At 40.9% G+C, this 22,457-nt stretch overlaps 1 protein-coding gene across 5 annotated transcripts; it reads left to right on the top strand.

Annotated features, from left to right (window-relative positions):
• Nucleotides 1-1,573: 1,573 nt before the first annotated feature.
• On the top strand, nucleotides 1,574-20,579 carry sec16a (SEC16 homolog A, endoplasmic reticulum export factor). Of its 5 annotated transcripts, none has more exons than XM_020707573.2 (32): nucleotides 1,574-1,659; nucleotides 3,571-5,835; nucleotides 6,424-6,948; nucleotides 7,024-7,175; nucleotides 7,841-7,926; nucleotides 8,053-8,167; nucleotides 8,247-8,445; nucleotides 8,825-8,993; nucleotides 9,397-9,539; nucleotides 9,806-9,867; nucleotides 10,586-10,724; nucleotides 10,822-11,064; nucleotides 11,145-11,242; nucleotides 11,320-11,401; nucleotides 11,537-11,654; nucleotides 11,747-11,858; nucleotides 11,947-12,052; nucleotides 12,218-12,358; nucleotides 12,453-12,566; nucleotides 12,945-13,143; nucleotides 13,631-14,040; nucleotides 14,116-14,160; nucleotides 14,831-14,986; nucleotides 15,072-15,143; nucleotides 15,254-15,310; nucleotides 15,393-15,504; nucleotides 15,609-15,746; nucleotides 15,833-15,912; nucleotides 17,418-17,489; nucleotides 17,814-17,873; nucleotides 19,199-19,267; nucleotides 19,344-19,805. In XM_020707573.2, the coding sequence occupies exons 2-32, from the start codon at nucleotides 3,643-3,645 to the stop codon at nucleotides 19,416-19,418; spliced, it is 6,342 nt and encodes a 2,113-aa protein (XP_020563232.1). In that variant the 5' UTR covers nucleotides 1,574-1,659; nucleotides 3,571-3,642; the 3' UTR covers nucleotides 19,419-19,805. The 5 variants fall into 5 exon arrangements, with proteins under 5 accessions (XP_020563232.1, XP_020563231.1, XP_011479876.1 ...); XM_020707574.2 differs by having other exon boundaries at nucleotides 1,575-1,659; nucleotides 3,571-3,748; nucleotides 5,702-6,948; XM_020707572.2 differs by having other exon boundaries at nucleotides 3,571-6,948; nucleotides 19,344-20,579.
• The last annotated feature ends 1,878 nt before the right edge of the window (nucleotides 20,580-22,457 follow it).

Raw genomic sequence — 22,457 nt, 5'->3', positions numbered from 1 at the left:
CTCAGAATGACTTGACTTACAAAAAACTGCACTTGGGTCCTACTAGCTCTGGATTTTTTTTATAGACGTACGTATTTTGCTTATAGATTTTGCCAGCTCCTATCATTTTTTCTGTTTTAGTGCTTCACTTGCAAACAACATCCTGGTTTAACAACACCTGACAAGGACCTTGTTAATCCACTGTTGACTTGCTGTCACAGGGGTAAATCAACGACGTCTTTGTTTCCTTCTTAAGTGCTGGGGGACTATATAATTAGAGTCGTGTTATGTTCAAAATATTTTAATTCCATTTCCTTTCTGTTTATTCCAGCGCATATTCATTCTCATGAAATATTGTGTTTTAGTTAGCCACAAAATTCTATGCAGCCTTTTAGGGCTCTTTTAAATTTATTCCTAATTTCAAAACACTGTCATTAGCATGTTTTAGCATGGGCCCCGTTACATAAACACTTTCTAAAAGGCATTATCAGACAATGAAGAGAATGCCTTTTCTAACATAAGCTTTTAACACGGTTTCAACCCTTTTTTGGGCACCTTTAGAACCTCATACTCCTAAACTTCTATGACCATATCTTGAGGTTGATCTAAGCATGTTCATATATGCCACCTTAATTATCAACCACATTGTTTGAGGTATTTGTGAGTTACAATAAGCATTTGAGTCACATCAAGCCAAATAAATTTATAAGCAGACACTAAAAGTTGCTTTTTAAAAGGCCAGTTCAGACATCAACTACTTCCCCACTGTCTCCAAGTCCACACACGTAGATCGTTCCCCATTTTAACAAACTGATTTAATATCAAGGGGATTTTGCAAACCCCAATAAACAAACTAATACATAAGGAATACGTCAATTAAAAACTAAAACAAATTTCTGCTTTCCTCACTTAGCTGTTTTAATCAAATAAAAAAAATTCTGACCTTCTGTCTGTAAAAGCAGTAGCTGTAAGTCTAAGTTCAGTTTGTTCAAAAGCCAAAAGGACAGATTGCTGCCACCAACAAGCTTTTTAGTATCAAAATGCTCACCAGAGGTTAAAATGAAACAAGAGATAACATATTATGACAAATTTAATTAATTTAATTCATTAAAGTTGATCATGCACACATTCTAAGTCAGATTGCCTTTAAGATTTGCTAAAAGAAACTCTTTGTCTAACCTTGCATTTATATTGAAAAAATCTTAAACATTTAGGTATTTTTGCCAAAAACTACAATAAGGTGATTTTTTCTGCTTTTTATTCCGAGTAGTAGACTTTTTATATTTAATATAATTAATATATTCAATATTTTGTATTTAATTATATTTTTTCCTGTCTGTTTAATTTTTTCCAAATTAAAAATAGTTTAAAAAAAAAAAGTATTTCTGAAAATATTGCCATCCTCAGATTCTATGTAAATATGTTGACTTTAAGATTAAAAAACTATGTTTTACACAGCTAAGCTGTACTAAATCAAATCGTATCCCAATTAAAGGAAAATATGTTGTGCTTTTTTTTAATGGGACCCATCTGGCCCCACGAGCCAGGATTTTCTAGAGACGCCCCTGGAATCAGCCCCGCCCACTCGGGATTTGGCCCGTGACGCTGCTTGTACACGTAGTCCAGAAGGATGTGTTCATTGAAGATGGTGGTGTGTCAGACCAAGTGTCCTGCGTATTTGTAAGAATTGACTTTTATCTGTAAACATTTGTGAGATCAAATGACCCTATTTTGATAATATAATTGACACTTTTGACAGCTGAACTTTTCATTTGTTTTATTAAGAAGCATTAAAGTGTTCACGAGTAGTTAGCGAAGGCTAGGTAGTTAGCCATGCTAACTAACCAGTAATGCTAAGGCTAACTGACCAGGCAGTGAACCTGTTAATTAACACTCGACGAGTGGCCAGAGTCCTATCGCATATCTGTTTGTCATTTTCAGTGCAAATTTTACTCGAATTGAAGCTGATCACTTGTTTTTGGTCTGTTTCGTTTGATTTTTACATACTTAAAACATTTGTTTTGCTGGATATGTCGTTCAGGACATGTAGCGTTCCCGTTAGCTTTGTAAAGCCAAGCACTCGCACTCTTCCTCTTTGGCACTCTGATCTGTACAGGCTAACTCTACATGATCGAAGGGAGTACGCCTTGGTTATGTAACAACAAGTTTGAGAGTATTGAGAGAAAGTCGAGAGTTTTCAATTTGCATTTGTGACTTATCAAAAGTTAGAATGCCAGCAACGTTAGCGCTAGCTTACCGGGTTGCAACCGGTCTATGTCAATATAAACCACTTAAAGATCCGGGATCACGTAGCAACTCTAGTGGAAAACACAAGCTGTGCCCTTTTAGCTAGCTAGCTAAAATGTCTTATTCCTTTCCTAATCTGCATTTGAGTATATCTGATTGATTTACTCATTTGTGTTGTCAGTTGGCATATTTTATCAGAATTTCACGAATTAATGTGTAACTTTACAAAAATGCTGTCATATTTTCTGTGAATGAAAAATGTGAAAAAACAAAGCGCAGCTGTTTTAAATGTGTCAAAGTTTCTTCTTGATCTCTAAAGTCATAGAAATGTTGTTTTTAGTTTAAAATAATCACTAACTTAATGTTAATGAAACCTTTTATAGTCATGAATATATAATAGTGATAGACCATAGTTTTTTCAGTATCTTTGTACAAAAGTTTAAGTGTTAAAGACTCACTCTGATAAAAGATTGTGTATTTCAAATGTCCTTGTGGCATTTTTCTCCTGATGGAGAACATATATAAAGAAAATTAAGCATTTCTGAGTTTTTCTTTATTAAAATCGTTGTGAATCAGGAGCAGGTGAAAAAATGTTGTTGGAAAAAACTTGTAGTAGTGAGTAGTAGTAGCAGCTCCCTTCTCCGATCCATTCAAATGCGAATAGATCCATTATTTTCCGCATCCGAGCTGGCATCAGGCTCCAAACTGTACAACTGGCTATTTCCGATGTTGCTCGCCATTTTTGTTAGGCTGGGGGTGTGAAGGGTTGTAAGCTAGAAGGAGAGAGTGTAAACAAAAGGATGAAAGGAAGTAGTGTCAGGCTTACATTACACTGCACGAACAGTTTTGCCCACAACTTGGAGGCAAAATTTTAATGAACCACTGCCGCTCTGCAAAAACTATGTCCTAGAAAACAACACAGTTGTTTGGTGGGGGTTGTTTTTGTGGCTAAAAACGGCATAATCATAATTAAAAGACCACTGGAAACGCTTTTAAAAGATGATCTGAGTGGGACTATATTTGTTTTTGTTCAAACCATAAATAAATGTTTAAAAAGTATAAAATTCTAAACTCAAAAGCTCAGATTTTCTGCAATTCAGTACAAAAATTTTAATTGACACTAAATCCAAATCATGTTACTGCAGTTTAACACTGAATTCACATTATGTATCCTTTTTTAAAATAATACATACTTAAATACAATAACTATTATTGCTACAACCAGAACCAATTCAGAACTCTATGAACAATTGCCACGTTGCGCTGTTTATACAAATAAAGGTGTGGATGACTTCATCAAGGGGACACGGGTCTGCTTTGACTGCTCCTTTTCTTTCTGTACAGCTATGCCTGACTGCGCCTGAGTGTCTTCAGTGATACCTTACAGAGTGATTGGGATCCGCTCGTTTTCTAAACATGCAACCTCCTCCTCGGGCTGGACCTCCGGGAGCCTCCGGCCCTCCTCCCTCTGGGCCAAATATGTTTCGTAGGACCAGGCCTCAGAAGTCTGCAGCAGCGACTGGTACAATGCCTCCTGCTACCCAACCCATGACAAATCCTTTTGCTTTTGGTCAAGCTCCTCCCCCTATGGCTACAGGTGGTATCCCAACAATACCAACGGGCAACCTTCCTCAAATGCAAACACCACCTAGTGCCACGTATTCCCAGCATGGGTCGGGGCTGCCTCCACAGCCGCAATCGCTGGGCGGTGTTCCGTTTGCTCCATCTGTTCCTCCACCATCCACTTTGCCAGGGGTTCCCCTCTTAGACCATCACAGTGCAGTACCTCCTGGAGTTCTACCTGCTCCAAGTCAAACAGAACATACATCTTCAAATAGTGAACAGGGCTACTTTAATTCGAGAGATCAAACGTCGTCCGTGTCGACCGAGTCCCCACCAATGGCAGCAACTTCAGCACCCAGTCAGACACATTTTAACCAATCATTTCAAGGACAACTGCCTCCTTCTAATCCTGTTCACTTTCAGCCGCACCCCCCTGCATCATCTTTTCCTCAGTGGGCTCCTGAACACACAAGTCGCCCCCCATCAGTTCAAAACTATTTCCAGCCTACTAGTGATCCTCCACCACAGCTATTGAATATAGATCCACAGCCTCAAATGTACCCCCCTCACAGTCAGTCGCCTCATCACAACGTACTTACCCCTCCAACCCAGCCTGGTCTCCAGAATCAACCCCCTCTTAACCCCCCAAATCCTGTAAACTCTGCTAACTCCCAGTGGTCAGACCCAAATAGAATTCAGCAGCATAGTTCAAGTTTTTACACTCAAAATAGTTTCAGTCAGAACCCTGCTCCTCAAGAGTCATGGTTCAACCAGATACCACAGGACTATCACCAAATGGGGACGGGCCCTTACAATCCACCTCTTCTTGTGGACACTGCTGGCTCGGCACCTGGGCCGGCCTCTGGGCCTGAGCCCAGGGCTGCTAGTGCCTCAGACCCCAACTCTGAGGACTCGGGTGCTCTCTCAATGTTCTTTAAAGGCAACGATGTGGAAAATGAAGAAACACTGGCTGGCGACAGAGATAAAACAGTAAATGGTGTTGTTGGATCTTTTCAGCATCAAAGGATCCCGCAGAGCCTCGGTGGACATGCAGACGTCCCTGCACAAGAAAATTCACACCTTCCTTACTTGAGTGAGGGAAGTCATATTGTACCAGGAAATACCCAGAAGCCACCTGATACTCAGTTTGACCATGTAGAGAACTTGGAGTGTGTTCCAAACCAGGAAGTATTACCTAGTGAGAGCCATAGTAGTGCTGTTGCACCACATGAAATAGACCAGTTCGAAACGGGCCCCAACCTAGAAACGCCAGATTCTGTTCCAAGACCAATGAGATCTGCTAGCGTATCATCAAACTATAGCAATATGAGTCATGGAAGTGGAACTGGGGGACGTCGGTACCAGGGAGCCAAAGGCACCTTTATTCAGCAGGAGAGTCCACATCTCGCTGAAGATGCTAACCCTTCTGGTGCTGCTGGAGGCTACTTTGAACAAATCGATACCTCTCCGGCCGTAGAAACGGGCATGCAACCAGGCTCCCCAGAGCACATATGGCCTTCTACGCCGAGTCCTCCCAAACCAACTGGGATTTTTCAAACCAGTGCTAACAGCTCCTTTGAACCTGTGCGCTCACATGGAGTGGGCGTGCGTCCTGCTGAGGTGGATAGGGCTAAAATGGTTGTTGAAGGGAGAACTGAGTGCACATCTGGCAACTTGGAGCAACCGCCAGATAATATGGAAAATATTTTTGGCCCAGGTCACTCCCAGGCACCAGGTGCTGGAGGTGGTGTACCGCATGCGACACATCCAGTTGTACTTTCTCATTCTCGCCCTTCATCTCGTGCTTTTGGGGCCAGCCGGCCCTGCGATAGCCCTGCGACCACTCTGTGGGCTCAAAATGACCCCGCAAGCTTGGGTGTTAACATCCTCCTTGCTCCTGCTGCCCCTACAGTTTTGGCCCCTCTACGAGAGCCTAGTGCCGATGTCATCCAGCCCCCAGAGGACGGTCCACTGGACCTGCAACCCCCCCAAAGAATCCAGGCGACTTCTCAGCAACACTCAGAGAACTTAGAAAACCCACCTAAGGTGAGTGATGCTGTGACAACCGACTCTCAAGGCAACCTGGGCTATGCATCTCTTTTGGTTTCTGGCTCACTTCACCAGCCCGTTTTAATTGCCCCGCCTGTATCCAATTATAGTGTGATTCATGCAGGTTCTTCTCAATCATCCATTCAAGGTAGTCACAGAGAAACCACACCCCCGGAAAGATCCCTTTCACAAGGTTCTGGGATCCCCCAATCACCGTCAATGTCCTCAAATAAAAACCCGATTTCCCCTCTGGGATCCATGCCGCCGCCTCCTGTTCAAAGTCCTCTCAATCTGACTCGAGACAGCTCTGTGGCTTCAACATCAGAAATCCCACTTCTGCCACATTCTCACCCAGTCCATCCGCCTCTCTCAAGAGGCCAATCATCAAGTGGTGATGGTCCTTCTGCTGTCCAAGTTAATTCCAATGTTTCTTCTCTCGTGTCACTTCCTGTCTCTAATCCTAATCAGTCATTAAACTACGAACTGCTTGATTTTTCTATGCACCAATCGCACACCCAAAGCCAAACTTCTGGTCAGGCTTCTCTTCATGAGTCTCCACAGTGTAATAATGGATTTTACCTGCAGGTCACCAAAGATGCTCAGCATGGCGCAAGTGTGGAGAGGAGTTCTTCTTCTCAAACTCCAGTCTCTTCATCTGTCCCGCAGGTTCTGTCAGAACCCCCACAACCAGCTGCAAACTCCCAGCCATCCTCAAACACACCTTCTCTAACATTAGATTCTCAGGCTGCTCCACAGGGACAAATCAGTGCTCCTTCTATTCCTGTGAGTGGAGCACCACTTTCTCACGATCAAAGTTCAGCTCTGATCCCCGAGCGTCCTGCAGGGGGTGCTATTACAGCTCCACAGTCTCAAGGGCCACAAGGTCCAGAGCATCCTGCAACTTCCCATCCCCAGACAATGGAGCCACCACGCCCACCATCTACCGCTGGCAGCCATCACAGCTACGGGGCACCAGCTCCTCCTGTTCCAGGGCAAATGTACGGAGCTTATTATGGAAATTATGGAGAATACCCAGACAACAGAGCACAATATCCTCCTGGACAGTATATGCCCCCACCTGGGGATCCAAGGTTACATCAGTATTATCAGGTAAGGGCCAAACTCTCTTTTAATGGGCTGGTTTGCTAATATATGTGATAATAATTATTATTATTTTTTCCTCAGGATAATTCATACCGTGGGAGATCAGATCCTTGGTACGGCAGATACGAAGGGCAGAGCCAGAATTACCGTGATCCAAACTACCAGTACAGGGAGCCACCATCGGATCGACCCAACTCAAGAGCCAGCCAGTACTCGGACAGACCCTCATCAAGGTAAGCAGATGTTTCAGACTCTCATTATAGCCTGAACTGCACTTCATTTTACCAAGTAGTTTACGGAACTTTGTGTCTCTTTTAAAAACTTACACAAAACTTGGATTTTTCAGTTACAAAAAGACACATTTCTACTTTGTTTTGATATTGTTAAATGGGAACATGCCAATTTTTTGAAATTCGTGTTTGCTTGCAGTGTTCTGCAGATTTTTTTCAGAGAAATTCAGAGATGATTTTTCTTTTCTTTTTTTTCTTTTTACAGTGCATTGTGTTCTGGGTCTTGATTGGTTGTAGACCATATCAATCAATAAACTCTGTTCCGTGTCTCCTTCACAGAATGCACTCAGTTTGTCTCATTTACATAAATCTTCTATTGCAATCTTTGTTTTCATTTTATAATGCTGGATTTATTTCCTATGAAGGTTTGAACTTGTGTGTGAAAATGCTCATGTCTGTCTGAGAAAAGTGTACAAAGTGTGTAGTGAGGGATTCTGCAGCATTAAAATGTAACTCTTGACTGATGCTTTAAAAGACCATGGATCATAAAAGCACCGATTTTCTCTTTTAAATTCGACTGTTCAGTTGTACTAGAATAAAGGAAAGCAGCATGTCTTAACCCTTAATGACTTTTTCATATAATAGTGTCTGTCTGCTTTTTCCAAAAGGCAAGGCTACCCTGATGAGAGCAGAGCAAACCGAAGTGCCTACAGCGACTATTATGCAGACTATTCCAAGCACTATGAATATGGAGGTATGAGCTACTACAGAAACAGAAATTGAAAATATTCAACCGATCTGAACTTTTTTTTATAATGTTTGCGTAAAATCAGTTTTTGTCAATTCTTTGTCATGATTGAACATTTTCTCTTTTGCAAAGGATATTATGGACAATTGGACCCACGATACAGAGGATACTATGATCAGTCATACTGGTCTTACTATGATGACACATACAGAAACAATTACTATAATCAGCCTGTGTATCCTCAGAGGTATGCATTTTAAATCCTGGGGAGTAAAACTGAGGTTGTATGTTGTGTTTTTTCTAAATATACATTCCTTTTTGCGCAGGAAAGAGGGGTATGAAGACCAGTGGAAGTACTATCCTGGTTATGACCCCAGCTTTGATGATGACAACCGTTGTGGCGGCGAGATGTATGGGGAAGACTTTGATCGGCGCAGCATCCACAGCGAGCAGTCGGCACACAGCGTCCACAGCTCGCACAGCCACCACAGCAGGCAGAGCAGCTTTAGCTCCCGCTCACAACAGGTATTTGGACTGCACACTGGATTTTTGTTGTCTTTTCTTGGTTCATAAGTTTTAACAACAAAAGTCAAATAATTTCAATTTACTAAATGTTTTTCCATCCTCTGCAAAACTTATTTGCTTTTTTAACATGACTGTGCAGTCAGACTGGTGGAACACTTACTCCTTTCAAATAATGCTACACATGTTTTAACAAAATTGCAATTTTGAGTGTAAAACTGCTTAAAGTGGTCAAGTAGACCAGTGAAAGGTTTGTGAAAAAGTCAGCCTCTTTTGTCAGAACTTGTGTTTGGGGAAAAAAGTTTTTCTCTGTTGTTTATAATGATTATTCTGACACTGAAAGGAGCCTTTTTATTTTTCTTCCATTTTCTCCCCACTAAAGAGCCAGATTTACAGGAGTCAGCCTGACTTGACAGTCGATGTTTGTGACAACACTTCTATGGCTGTGAACTACTCATACGCGCAGTACCCCGATCAGACTGATGCCACCCAGAAATACCTCTACTCCTCAGATTACACCACAGACGGCTCCTGGATTGCCCCTAAACAACGTAAGTATATGATAAGATAAATCCTGTTTGGGATCCACCAGGGAGAGATGAAAATGTTGGATGCTTCTAGAGTGAGGGATTTATGAAATGCGACTCCGAGAGTTATGCTGCTGTTGAGCATTAGTTGACTTAAACCAACAGAGTCAAGTTCTAAATAAATTGATCATTAGAAGCACAGGAAGCATGGAAGTTCAGAAGTTTCTCTGGAACAGACTGAACTGTGTTTCCCACCACTGAGATTGAAGTTTTTGACATGAGAAAAAAAGTGAAACTTGCAAGGCAGAGGTACTTAAACATCAGGATTGGGAAGCAAAACCCTCGGTTTAAACACATCTTTTAAATGTTAAAATCCAAACAAAGGTTTGGTGAAGTACTTTCGGTCTGACTCTCATTTCTCTTGTAGCTCCCCCTCGTCCTGCAACGCCAGAAAAGTTCACCATGCCTCACCGCTGTGCCCGCTTCGGACCCGGTGGTCATTTGGTTCAGGTCTTACCCAATCTTCCCTCAGCTGGACAGCCAGCTCTGGTTGATATCTACAACCTGGAGGTACATCTGAACAGATTGTGTTTGTCTGTCCTCATAGGGACACATTAGTAACTCAGACACATTTGCTCATATGTAATGACAACATTTTAACAGGATTGTTAGTTTAATACATTACACATACAGGAGTTTCCTTTCTTTACCTCATTAAGATTATTTGCATTGCTGGTTTCCCTTTTTAGGATAATGCTTCTTAGACTCTTATTGTGAAAATAAAGGCTAAGAACTTGCAGTGTGTTCACCCTCTTGTTCAAATTAATTTTTTCCAGACCATGTTGCAGGACACTCCTGATCAGGCAGAGCTACGGGCATTCCCTGGTCCTCTCATTAAGTGAGCTATTCAACTGTTATTTAAAAATATCGTTTTTTTCATCTCTAGATCTTACATAAAACTACAAATCCAAATTAATTAGCAAAAATTAAATATGTTTTAATGTTCTCTGTAAGGCAAAGATACTGGTTCAAAAAACTGCAGAAAAAGAAACTAAAATAAACGCGCTCCTTGTTTGTGTTTTGGTCTTTGCATCAAAACTTTGACAATTGACTTTAACAATCACCAATACTTACAGCTCTTTAAAAAATGTTTAATGTAATATTTCATTTTGGCCTTTTTTTTACTGCAGAATCATACGGTTAGCATACACAAAAGATTTAGAGAAACAGTTAAGCTGATCTTTATAATTTAATAAGGCATTATTTTATAAACTGCTGTTTTGATGAGGCTTCCATAATTGTTTTTAAAAGCTTGTAAACTCAAAGCTTGATGCAGAAATTTCTGCTATTTGTCACAAACCCTTTAAAAAAAGTGCTTTCATTTCTGGTTTTTGCTATGATTTTTTGAATGTAAACTCTTTGGGTACTTTGTTTAACTTGCAGGTGTTCACTGAATTTTAAAAATTGGCAAATATTAGCAGGCGCTGGAGTTTCCTTACAGTAGCAACTTAATTTAAACAGTTAATCTAATCTGTTTGATCTTAAAGTGTAGTGTGATATTTTTAAAAAGGATCTAATGTGTCCGTTATCTTCAACCTCTTGCTGTGTGTCATTAGAGGGGAGACCCATAAAGTGGACGTGATCAAATTCTCCCAAAGCAAAGGACTGGAGTGTTCCCGTGACAACAACCTCCTGGACAGGGATTCTGCTCGCCTGCTTTGGGACTTTATTGTGCTTCTTTGCAGACAGAATGGAGTGAGACTATGCAGATGTAGCCTCAAATAACTAAGATGCAGAGTATATTAAAAAAAAGATTTTGCCGAAATATCACTGTTTTCTTTTGTTTCTTCAGACCGTCGTCGGTACCGACATCGCTGATCTATTGTTGAAGGAGCATCGCTCTGTCTGGCTGCCCGGCAAAAGTCCCAATGAGGCAAATTTGATCGATTTTAATAACGAACCCCTGGCACACGCTGAGGAGGATCAAGGAACTGGACCGCTGTCTCTTCTGTCCGACACCTTTATGACTGTCCCAGAGAATGTTGGCAAGGAAACGGAGCGCTTCCGAGAATTGCTCCTGTTTGGCCGCAAAAAAGTAACAAAGACCTCTTTGCACTTTATTCAAAGAGTTTCTAAGCTTTGAGAGCTGAACGTTTATTTTTTTCTGGGGAGTAGGAGGCTCTGGAAGCTGCCATGAAAGCTGGTCTCTGGGGTCACGCGTTACTGCTGGCCAGTAAGATGGATAGCCGAACTCATGCACGTGTCATGACAAAGTACAAATTTGTTCCTCTCAAAGGTTTTTCTTCAATTTATCCCTATATTTTAATAACTTTTTGTTTTGGTTTATTAGGTTTGCAAATAGTTTACCAATGAATGATCCTCTTCAGACGATTTACCAGTTGATGTCAGGAAGAATGCCTGCATCAGCCACCGTGAGTTTTCCTTCTGTCCTTCATTTCTGATCTTTCTTTTGCAGCCATCCTCTTTCACTGGCCACGTTTAAAGCATATTGAGTTCCGTGTCTTTGTTGCTGCTTTAGCTGAGCTGTATTTCAAATTTTTCTGTAGTGCTGTGGAGAGGAGAAATGGGGCGACTGGCGTCCTCACTTGGCCATGGTGTTGTCAAACCTTTCACAGACTCTGGACTTGGATACTCGCACAATCACCACCATGGGTGACACTCTTGGTAAGGTGGAAATGAAAGGAACACCATTTCATAGTGTTTAATTGAGTATTTGAATGTTTTTTTTTTTTGTTTGTTTTATTTGTTCTGGGCAGCTTCTAAAGGTCTCACTGATGCTGCACACTTCTGTTACCTGATGGCACAAGTTGGTCTGGGAGTTTTCACCAAGAAGAGCACCAAGTTGGTTCTGATTGGCTCCAACCACAGGTTATACTCAAATCTGAAATAGCTTTAGCTACAGTGAAAATCTAAAATATCTGTAGCAACGTTTACATTTTTTCTTTTGTTCCCTCAGTTTGTCCTTTCAACAGTTTGCCACAAATGAAGCAATCCAGAGGACCGAAGCCTACGAGTATGCTCAGTCTTTGGGCTCTCAGCCCTGCTCACTGCCCAATTTCCAGGTTTGTTTTTAACTTTGTACACCATTAGAGGTTCTTGACTGTTTGGAAATTTTAAACAGGTCTGTACAGGTCCATCAAATACATGTTTGTTACATTTCCAAGCCCATTGGACTTTACGGCTGTAGATTTCTACAAAATGTTCTTCTTTCCTCATTTTTTAATCAGGTGTTCAAGCTGATCTATGCATGCCGTTTGGCTGAAGCAGGCCTGTGTGCCCAGGCCTTTCATTACTGTGAAGTTATATCCAAGACTGTCCTCATGCAGCCTTCCTATTACTCTCCTGTGTTCATCAGCCAGATAATCCAGGTTTTTATTTGATCTTCTTTGCCAGTTTGGATCATTAAAAAAACCCAGAATGTTTTCCTCTGAACCATGTTTTTGTTTTTTGTTTTACTTAAAGATGTCGGAAAAGCTACGATTCTATGATCCACAACTGAAGGAAAAGCCGGAGCTGGAATGGTTTCTTGAGCCAGATTGGTTGATTGAGCTCAGGCAGTTGATTGGACAGATATGGGTAAGAAGTTTTTATTTTTAATTAACTTAAGTGCTTAGTTATTTATTAAAAAAAAGGAACTTTAGCTTAATTCAACTTGGGTTTTTTCAGATTTTAACACTGAAAGTGCTTAGTATGCCTAAATAAATGTGTAAATAAGGGTTTTATCTTTAAATTTGGCTAAAATGTTTTTTAGTTTGTTACAAGGGTTTGGTATCACAACCACTCCCTAAAAGTTCACATAGCTTGAATTATAATGAAGTCGAATTTTTATGAATTTGTCATTTTAACCCAAAAATAGTTTTTATTAATCCAACCAATTTTTAAAGTTGTTGTATAAGACTTCATTCATTTGGAACATGGAAAGTACAGCCATAAGTTGTTGATTTTTTTCCTCAGACTGGTGCAATTACCTACAGTGTGGACAGAAGAACTCCTCCACAGTTTGATTGCCGCAGTGAAACGTCCGACTTGGAACAGTTTACTCCGTCTGAACCATACAGCATGCCACTGGAGGTTGACGGTCCAGCCCCCGACAACCCACTGACCTCCTTATTGCCCAGACCTCCCTCACAAGAAGTCCGCCTGATGCCTCCAGGTGTGTGGATTTGTCAAAATCTGCTTTCACTTAAAGTATTGATGTCCATCCATTCAACCATCCTCCACTATTTATCTGGAGCCTGTACAGACGCCCAGACTTCCCTCTGAACAGAAATCTCCTACAGTTCTGCTGGGGGGGGACTTAAGGGGCTCTCAGACCAGCTCAGAGACACGAGACACAGTCCTTCTAATGCCTCCTGGGTTTTCCTGTGCGTCTCCTCATTGTGAGAGATGCACAAAATGGCAGACACCCCAGACAAACCAGACTGCTGATCTTGTTCTAGAGACCCAACAGCTCTTAGAAGGGGCCCCGGCCCATGTCGCATGACTGTTGAGACACCTGCCCTTAATCACGTTACTGCGCTTCCGGTGGTCCTTCCTGCAGTTGGTGGGCCTACTTTAAAGTGATCTCTTGTTGTTTCTTTGGGTTGAACCAGTCAGAATTCCAAGTACTGAGCTGTATTCTTTCTTGCACTCTCTTTCAGCTCCTAGCTCCATTATCCGAGACGACATGGGTCCTCCTCAGGTCTATCCCCCCGCCGATCCACCCCAGTTCTACCCAGTACCCCCTATTGGACAACCAGGGCAACTACCTGCCCCTGGTTACCCTCAACAGGATCCCGGCATTACCCCTCCCTCCTTCCAGCCGCAGCATATGCAGACAGCAGGAGGCCATCAGCAATCTGGAGCTCCGACACAAGTGTCCACACACATGCCTCCTCCACCAGGGCCACATTCACCTGTGCAAATGAACCCCCCACTTTTCCCTGCACAGCACATGCCACCTATGGAGCAACCACAGCCTCCATTGGACTCCCAGCACATGATGCCATCGCCCCCTCCCAGAAACTCTCTCACGCCTCAGTCGGACTTTTATGATTATATGGCTCACAAGGTCAGTTACTGAATTATTCTTCTGGTTGATCAAACAACATGGAAATCTTACCCGCCTGTTGTTTTTACATTCCAGACTGCTGGCAGAACACGGACTATTTCAGAGTCCTCTTCACATCTGGTAAGTTTGTGTGTTCTGTAAACTAAAACAACAGCACACGAGTCAGGTCACACAAGAAAGACGTTAGGACTAGCTGTTTTTCTTTTCTTTTCTTTTTTTACTCCTTTCTTTTCATGTGTTTCCTTAAAGACACATTCCAATGGAAATCGTGTTTTTGGTGTTTGTAGCATGTTCTTGTTTCTTTTTTCTTATCATGAAGGGCATATATAAAGACAATTCAGCTAAAAATGGTATTTCGGGATTTTTCTTTATCGAGATTGTTGTGAATCAGGAGCAGATAAAAAAAAATGCAGGTTCATCATATTTGTGAAAATAAACACTGGGCGGACCACAACCTCCCTGCTTCGCACCATGTAAGCAGAGGATTGCATTTCTTTTATTTCCACGACACACATTTTTTCTCATTTTCTAATTTGAATCCGCATTGATGGAGACTGGTCTTAACAACAAAATCAAGTATTTTGGGATATATTTGACAGCCAATTCTCTGGAGAAGTTAAATAAATCTGTTTTTCTACTTAGTTTATTTTTTTGCCATAAGAAAAGACAGTTACACAATTATGAGCTTCAAAATGACATATTTACAACGCATTTAAGAGGCTGGACTGTCTGGATGCATAATGACAAATTAAAGTAAACAACTCAGTTCTATTCATTTTCTGTTCTGCAGCAGTCGGGGAACAGCTCTCGCAGAGCGTCTATATCATCAAACTTCTCTGGAAGAGAACGGGCAAACTCTGTGAAGCAGGTCTCCCCGCCTCCGCCACCTATTCCGGAACAGCCCCGAAAAGAGGCGACAAACACCAAGAAAGATTCCCCAAACAAGGTCTGAGCTCCACACATGCTTCAGTCTCTTCTTGCCATTTCACTCGTGTTTCACGTAAATGTGTTTCCTCTTCCCGTGCAAACAGAAACTTAGCTGGCTGAAATGGCTGATGCCGAGGAGGAATGAGGCTCACTTGCCGGATGACAAAAACCCGTCTGTGAGTAGCGTTACTTGCCTGTTTCTCTCTTTTTTTTTTTTAACCCTTTTCTTTTCTCCGTTTTTCGTGACTTAAACTTGAATGACACAGTCGGGGGCTTTGTTTGACAGATTGTGTGGGATGAAAAGAAGCAGAGATGGGTTGACCTGAATGAGCCTGAAGAGGAGGTCAGGAATCGACTTCAGTTTAAGACAAACGTTGAAACCTTTTTTTAGATCCTTTCTGATGTTCTGTATCTAACCCGTTTAGACTAAACCACCTCCCCCACCTCCCTCTGGGTTCCCTGCCATCCCTCAGATGCCTGGGCCTGGAGGACCTGCCGCTCCACCTGGCGGTGTCAACATGTTCTCGATTAAAGCAGGTGAAAAGAATAGTATTTGCTGTGGATTATGCCTGCACCAACAGTATGTTTGAACTTGCGTTGTTCTTGGTGTCTAACCACTCAAATATGATCCGTTTTCCTAGGATCTAAGGGCAGATATGTGGATGTTCTGAACCCAAGTAGAACGGCTAAAGCAAGTGCAGTGGCCCCTGCTCCAGCAGACCTCTTTGCTCCTTTGGCTCCGATGCCAATGCCCAATAACCTATTTGTGCCTAGTTCAGGTGTGTGTCATAGATTAAAGTGAGTTAAATCATCATATAGATGTGTTGTTTCCATAAAGAGTCTAATGTTGATTTATTTCCTGTAGCTCCAGACGACCAACAACCTCTTGAGGGCAGTGAAGGTGGAAACCATGAGCAGAATTCCCCGAATAGCTCTGCTGCACAGGTATCTAAAAGTCAATCCAGCTTTTCTTTGTTTGGTTGCTTTTAAGACTACACTCAGTGTTCCCTCGCTTATTGCCGAAGTTCTAAAAATAACCCGCAATAGTAAAATCCGCAAAGTAGGATTACTGATGTTTTAAGTCTGTAATACCCCTCATTACACACTTTATACACTTTTCTCAGAACATTTTTAACATTTTTCTCTGTTTAAACTCTCAAAGTTCAAACCTTCGTAGGATCTTTAATGTTACAGGAATAAAAACAAAGATCTGATCGAGATCAAAGATTTAAGAAGATTTGGCAAAACGAACGCATTCTGTACAGGAGACATAGCATGGAAGAGATTTATTGACCGGGTCAACAGCCAATAAGAAAGCAAAAGAAAAACCACAACGCACAGTTTTTCAGTGTAAATTACACTGAAAAAAAATCCATGAGACCTCTTAAGGTTATCCGAGGTACTAGTGGATTAAAAATCGGTCAAATTTAGACCCATGTTTATCAAATTAAAATAAGTTTTTACAAAAAATACTTTTTTTTAAATATTTAATAGTTTTGATGGAAGAAACAAATAAACTGGCTCTTCCAGAAGCATTTGTCAGGTGTTTTTTTTTTTTGTAGACGTTTTATTGCGTGTTTTGGTCTTTTCCTGGCGACATGTTTGTTGTCAGATTCTTCCTAACCGTTCACGGTGGAGGTCTTAGTTGACTCCTGCTCCAGCATTATTTCTTCCTCAAGGTCGTCAGGACTCTCTGATTTCCTCTGTTCGAACACATCTCACTCAATCCAGCCAGTATCAGGTGACTCCAGGGCTGACTGTGGTTTTGGAGCAGAGAAAGTGGTCAATCAAACCCAGATCTGCAGTGTTTGATTGACAGCTGCAGCGAGGAGTTTTTACTCTTCGAAGAGAAAAAAATGGAATGTTTTATTCTGATCTCACATTACAGCACGTTTTCTTCTGAAAAAGAAGTTGTTCAGTTTCAGCTTACTTCATACAAAACCTTACATGTCATGTAAAACCAGTAGAATGTTGAAATCATCTTATGGAACATTCTTTAGCTCTTTGTAAATGGAAGAGCGTTCATGTTAGATCATGTTTTTCTGCTTATTTGGAGTTAAAACTCTTCAAACATGTTTTTTTTTTTGTTGTTGCTCGTTTATTCTGGTGTTTTTGTTGGTTGTAGTCAGACCCAACAACAACTTAGCTTAAAAGCAGTAAGAAGGCGTTTCGTCCAAACTGACTACTTTTTATTTAAAATGATCCAATAAGTCAGTTATTGTTTCTAATTTGTTTTGATTTGACGATTTAGTGAAGATCTCATTTTTTTTTTACTATGTACTTGTAAAAGTGTAGCATTTTTTTTTTTAAAGTGACATTTTTAATGCATAACTCACTTTATAGCCCATTTTGATTTAAATGTATCATCTTTTATAGTCAGTTTATTTAAAAAAAACATGTTTAGAGCTTCTACTCATTAAAAAAATCTTTGCCGTTATTAAAATGTTTAGATGTTCAACCCGACGATGATGCCGCCGGCCCCTGAAGGTCCTCCTGCTCTTGATAGTTCCCAGTCTGGAGAGGTAAGACCCAACAGTAGCTGATAAAATGAGGCCTCTTTAATTTTTTCTTTTTAGCAATTAAACAGACATAAGTACATGTATTTTGCTTTCATGCTGACTTGCATTATTGAATTTAAAAGCCTAAGGAATGTACTGTTGTTTCCGTTCAGTGTAGCTGTGTTAAAATTCTCATCCTGACTGATTTATAATACTGATTTTTCCTAAGCTAATGAGTTCATTTCCATCCTAAACTGTTGAATTGAAACTAATCAGGTGCATGGAGTTCATTCATCTGGGTTTCTGCTTTGTCTCTCTGTCTGTCTGTTCCTCTCTGCCTCCTTTAAGCTCTCACGTTCTAGCTCAATGAGTTCTTTATCACGCGAAGTGAGTCAGCATTTAAACCAGGTACCTCCAGTCAGGCCTCGGATGCACCTCCTCATCACCCTGCAGTAGCTCACCTCATTGTTAACGTCACCGTTCACCCCCTAAGCTTTGCTTCTCCTAACCTGCTTGTCTGCCTGCTGAATCTAATATTGCCTCCAGCGTTACTAACGGAACGAAAGCGGCGGGAACAGGCAAACGCAAATGCTCACTGGACTTGAAACAAGTAGAGCAGCAGTGACTCGCTCGTCTGTGTGGAGATGTCATTTTCAACCCACACAGTCGGAGAATCAATAGCTATGAGCAGCTTTACCTGAATGTTTTACGTTTCCAGAGAAGCGGTTTGTGTTAGAGGAGGGATTCCAAGTGGATGCTTTGGTACAAATACAGACAGAAGCCTTAGAAGAACAAAAAAGTACTTATTGAGTCAATAAACTAAATTTGAAAAATATATAAAAAATATGTATGAATATATTTTTGGATTGTATCAAATAAATTATGACCATTCCAAAAGGCTGTTATTTTCAGTATTTCTGATTATTACAGCAAATGTAAAACGTGTCAGTGATACCTTAATGACAAAGTCTGTCTTGCAGGTCAAATTGACAAAAGTCTGAAACGTTCTTGTAATCTGCTGCTCAGATCAGGGATCTTACCTGAAAAAATATATATTTTTAGGAGCTTGTTGCTCTCACTGTTGTTACACTTGTTTGGACTAAGAGCACAGACTGAAAAATGCACAAAAACCCCATCAGCACAACTGTTGTGGTGCTTTCATGCTGGTAATCATTGCACTGATTTCCATGAAACTGTTGTCACGGACACTGAGCCCTGGGAACTGCTGTTTATTGTAATAAATGGTTAGCTAAAGAAGTTGAGTGCAGCTTGCAGGAAAACTTAGTCTTTTTCCAGCAAACAATCACAGAAATGAAGTAATGAGGTGTTGCAGGCTCACCACGGCGTAAACAAACGCCTGCAGGACTCGACTAAAACCTGGAGACAAAGCTCAGTGGGATAGGTGGCTTTTTTAATTGGCTACTTGGGTTCTTTTTTGTCACAAATATGAAACTAGACACATTTAATTCATTTCAATACCTATTATGAAATGGGTAATTTTCCCTGTGGTTGCACATAAAATCCTTCACTCAAACCAAGTCAAACTTTATTGTTCACATGACTTTGGCTTTGCATGGCTGGCCTGTAACAGTGGTGTGTGTATTGTTGTGGATTGTTGCTTTTTCCCTGGTTTTAGTTCAGTGTCGTCAAACCCCACCGTTCTGGTCTTCTGTTTAAGTCTTTTACCAGCTGCATTTATAATAACTTCACTTACTCTGTTTGTCTTTTGGCAGAGTCCGCCTGCCCAGGGACCTGCGCCCACGGGAGGCATCACCTTCTACAACCCTGCACAGTTTGCACCGGTAGAATTCCAGAATTTGGATCTGTTTTCCCTCTAACTCTAGTTTCTAAAAATTTACTGTCCTTTTTTTTTTCCAGACAAGTGCACCATCGGGAGGTGGAGTGCGCTCTGGTCGTTTGGGCGGTCCCCGCCAGTACCCGACTTTGAAGTAAACCTCCAGAGAAGCTGTTGAATGAACGGACAGCACCAGATCCTCCGGGGGTTTATTAAGCCCTGCACATGGACACACTGCCCCTCTGTCTTAAGGCTTCTTGTTTCTGCCTTCACTTAAGAAGAGCGTAATCGCGTTACGTCAGTCTCAACAGCTTAACCACTTGTTCTTCTGAAGCCCAGTAGGTGTCACTGCTGCGTTAATTGCAACAGGTACTGTTTTTTGTTTTTTTTCCTTGAAGGGCTTATTTTTCTGCATCCAAGCAGTAAATTGAGTTGATTTATGAATTTTATCATGCATACAGGTGTAACCATGGATGCATTTACATAAACTGTATGTTGTTGTAGATATATAATTTAGTGTACAGTAAATACTTTTGCTTTTGAAAGCTGCCCAGATTCCTCTCAAATATAACAGAATTGTCACATCCTGTACCCTGTTTTCGAATTTTTCTTTTTCTATTTTTTATTGCCAACTGTTGGTCGGCATAGAGAATGAAAAGAAATCGGCTGCTTTTTCGTTTCCCATATTACAGGCTTGTTTGTGCAGCTTTTCTGTGTTCCTCTATAGACAGAAGACAAACTTTTTGGAGAAAAAAGTACGGCAAAGACTTGAAGTTTGATTTTCATCGTTTAGTAATAAGATCAGGCAAAGTGGCTCTAGGAGGAGGTCTGCAGTGTTTCCATGCTGCTTCATTGGGATATTTATTTAAAAATCCTCCCCCTCATTAGTCCTTCACTCTAAAATTACTATTTTTTTTGCCCATAATTCATTGTAAAACAGAAAATGAATCTATCCAGATATTTGTATATCAGATTGACTGTATTTATGACCTGTAGGCCTAAAGATGTGTGGATGAGTGTGTGTGCGTGAATAGCAAATAATTTTTCCTGATAGGCTTTGACATAAACCATTTATGATTAAAGAATCATATTCTGATCATTTGTATCAGCTGCTTCTGCAAATAAATCTTTATCTTAATTGTGAATTTTGAGCTAATTTGACTGAAAATTGTTGTTTTTTTTAGTTCAGAGCTGTGATTTGGCTGAATGATTCAGTCATAAATATACTTTTTTCTCTGTGAAAGCAATTTATCCTCTGCATTACAATTCATGTAATTATTAACAAACGGCTGATAGAATAAAAATAAAATGAATTTACTGCACTCTGCAGCACTTTGGCAAGATCTGCTAAAATATTCCACTCAATTTAAGCTATTTTAGAATAATTGGACTCATATGAAGGTCAGGTTTTCTGAAAAATCCATGGAAGATTTTTAAGATTGATCATCCATATTCAGAGAATACAGTGGGGCAAAAAAGGATTGTCAGCCATCAATTGTGCAGGTTCTCCCAGTTAAAAGGACTAGAGGTCTGTAATTTTCATCATAGATTGTGAGACTGTGAGAGACTAAATGAGGACGAAAATATCCAGAAAATCACATTGTCTGACTTTTAAAGAATTTATTTGTAAATAAAGGGGGAAAATGCGTATTTTGTCAATAACAAAAGTTCAACTCAATATTTTGTTAAATAACTCTTTGCTGGCAATGAGACAACTGAAATGTTTTCTGTAAGTCTTCACAAGGTGTTTTTTTTTTCTTTTTACAAACTGCTGTTATTTTGGCCCTGTCCTCCATGCAGATCTCTAGAGCAGTGTTTTTCAACCAGTGTGCCGCGGCACACTAGTGTGCCGTGGGAGATGGCCAAGTGTGCCGTGGGAAATTGCCCTCATTAATCATTAACTGATCTAAAAACATTTCCCATCTCCAGGATTTTAGCTCTCTGTTCATCCAAACAGGCCCTGATAAAACACTGAGGAGTTAGGAATATAAAAGATCGTAAAATACCTTTTCTTTGCGTTTATTTTATTTTATTAAAGACATTTTGATAAGAATGACGTACCGCGATTCAGCTGCACCTTCGGCTGTATTTTGGAAAAGTCCCGTGTTGGGGGGGTTAATCACATGTCATCGGTCTGACCAATCAGAAGTGGTTAAAGTCTTCACTTCCTTGTCCCGATTTAGCTCGTAAAGTCGCTCAGTTCTAACAGAAATACCAGCTAAAGCTCGTCTTTAGCGGTGTAGCTTTCCACAGAATCCGGTATCAGACCGTGGAACAAGTTAACAAAACAGCGAAGCTCCGAAAACCGATCTTCGGCCGTTTTATGCACTACATTTCCCATGATGCATTGGGTTGTGAGAGTGACAGCGCAAAAGGAGATCTGTTGTTAAACGTCTTGAAACTAACGAAAAAACGGGAAAAAAACAGCTGCAGTTTCCAGCTTTTTCTGTAACAATTATCTCAAAAATGCATGTGAGATTGTGCAGGGGCTGTAGATCAATACAGACTATGAGTTTCTCCTTTTTTTTTAATTTTTGGATGCTGGTGTGCCGCGGGATTATTTTTAAGGTTAAAGTGTGCCGTGGCTCAGAAAAGGTTGAAAAACACTGCTCTAGAGCAGTGATGTTTTGGGGTTGGCACTGGATAACGCTTTCAACTCCCTCCAAAGATTTTCTATGTTTTTGACATCTGAAGACTGGCTGGGCTACTCCAGGACCTTGAAATGCTTCTTACAAAGCCACTTCTTTGTTACCCGAGCAGTGTGTTTGGGATGGTTTTCATGCTGAAAGACCCAACCATGTTTAATCCTCAACGCCCTTGCTGATGGAAGGAGGTTTTAACCCAAAATCTGATGATACATGGCCCCATTCATTCATTCCTTTACACAGATCAGTCGTCCTGGTCCCTTTGCTGTTAAACAGCCAACCCAGCATTCTTTCTCCTCCAAACACGATGAGTAGAGTTCTTACTATAAAGTTCTATTTTGGGTTCATCTGATCATAGGACATTCTCCCAACCCTCTTCTGGATCATCCAAATGCTCTCTAGCAAACTTTGGATGGGGTAGGTAGACCCGCACATGTACTGGCTTTAGCAAGGGGACACTTCTGGCACTGCAGGATTTGCGTACCTGAAGGCGAAGTGTTTTACCGATGGTAGCCTTTGTTACTTTGGTCCCAGCTCGATGCAGGTCATCCA

Source organism: Oryzias latipes, chromosome 12 (genome assembly GCF_002234675.1).
Source record: "Oryzias latipes chromosome 12, ASM223467v1".
In the NCBI taxonomy this organism is placed as follows: domain Eukaryota; kingdom Metazoa; phylum Chordata; class Actinopteri; order Beloniformes; family Adrianichthyidae; genus Oryzias; species Oryzias latipes.
The sequence above is the reverse complement of the archived record's forward strand: the minus strand, read 5'-3'. Positions and strand labels throughout refer to the sequence as shown.

Excerpts from the sequence above, each read along its gene's own strand:
- sec16a (XM_020707572.2), top strand. The coding sequence starts at position 3,643 with ATGCAACCTCCTCCTCGGGCTGGACCTCCGGGAGCCTCCGGCCCTCCT. Across the intron at positions 17,490-17,813 it reads ATAGTTCCCAGTCTGGAGAG|CTCTCACGTTCTAGCTCAAT; the intron begins GTAAGACCCAAC and ends GCCTCCTTTAAG. Across the intron at positions 19,268-19,343 it reads ACCCTGCACAGTTTGCACCG|ACAAGTGCACCATCGGGAGG; the intron begins GTAGAATTCCAG and ends TTTTTTTTCCAG.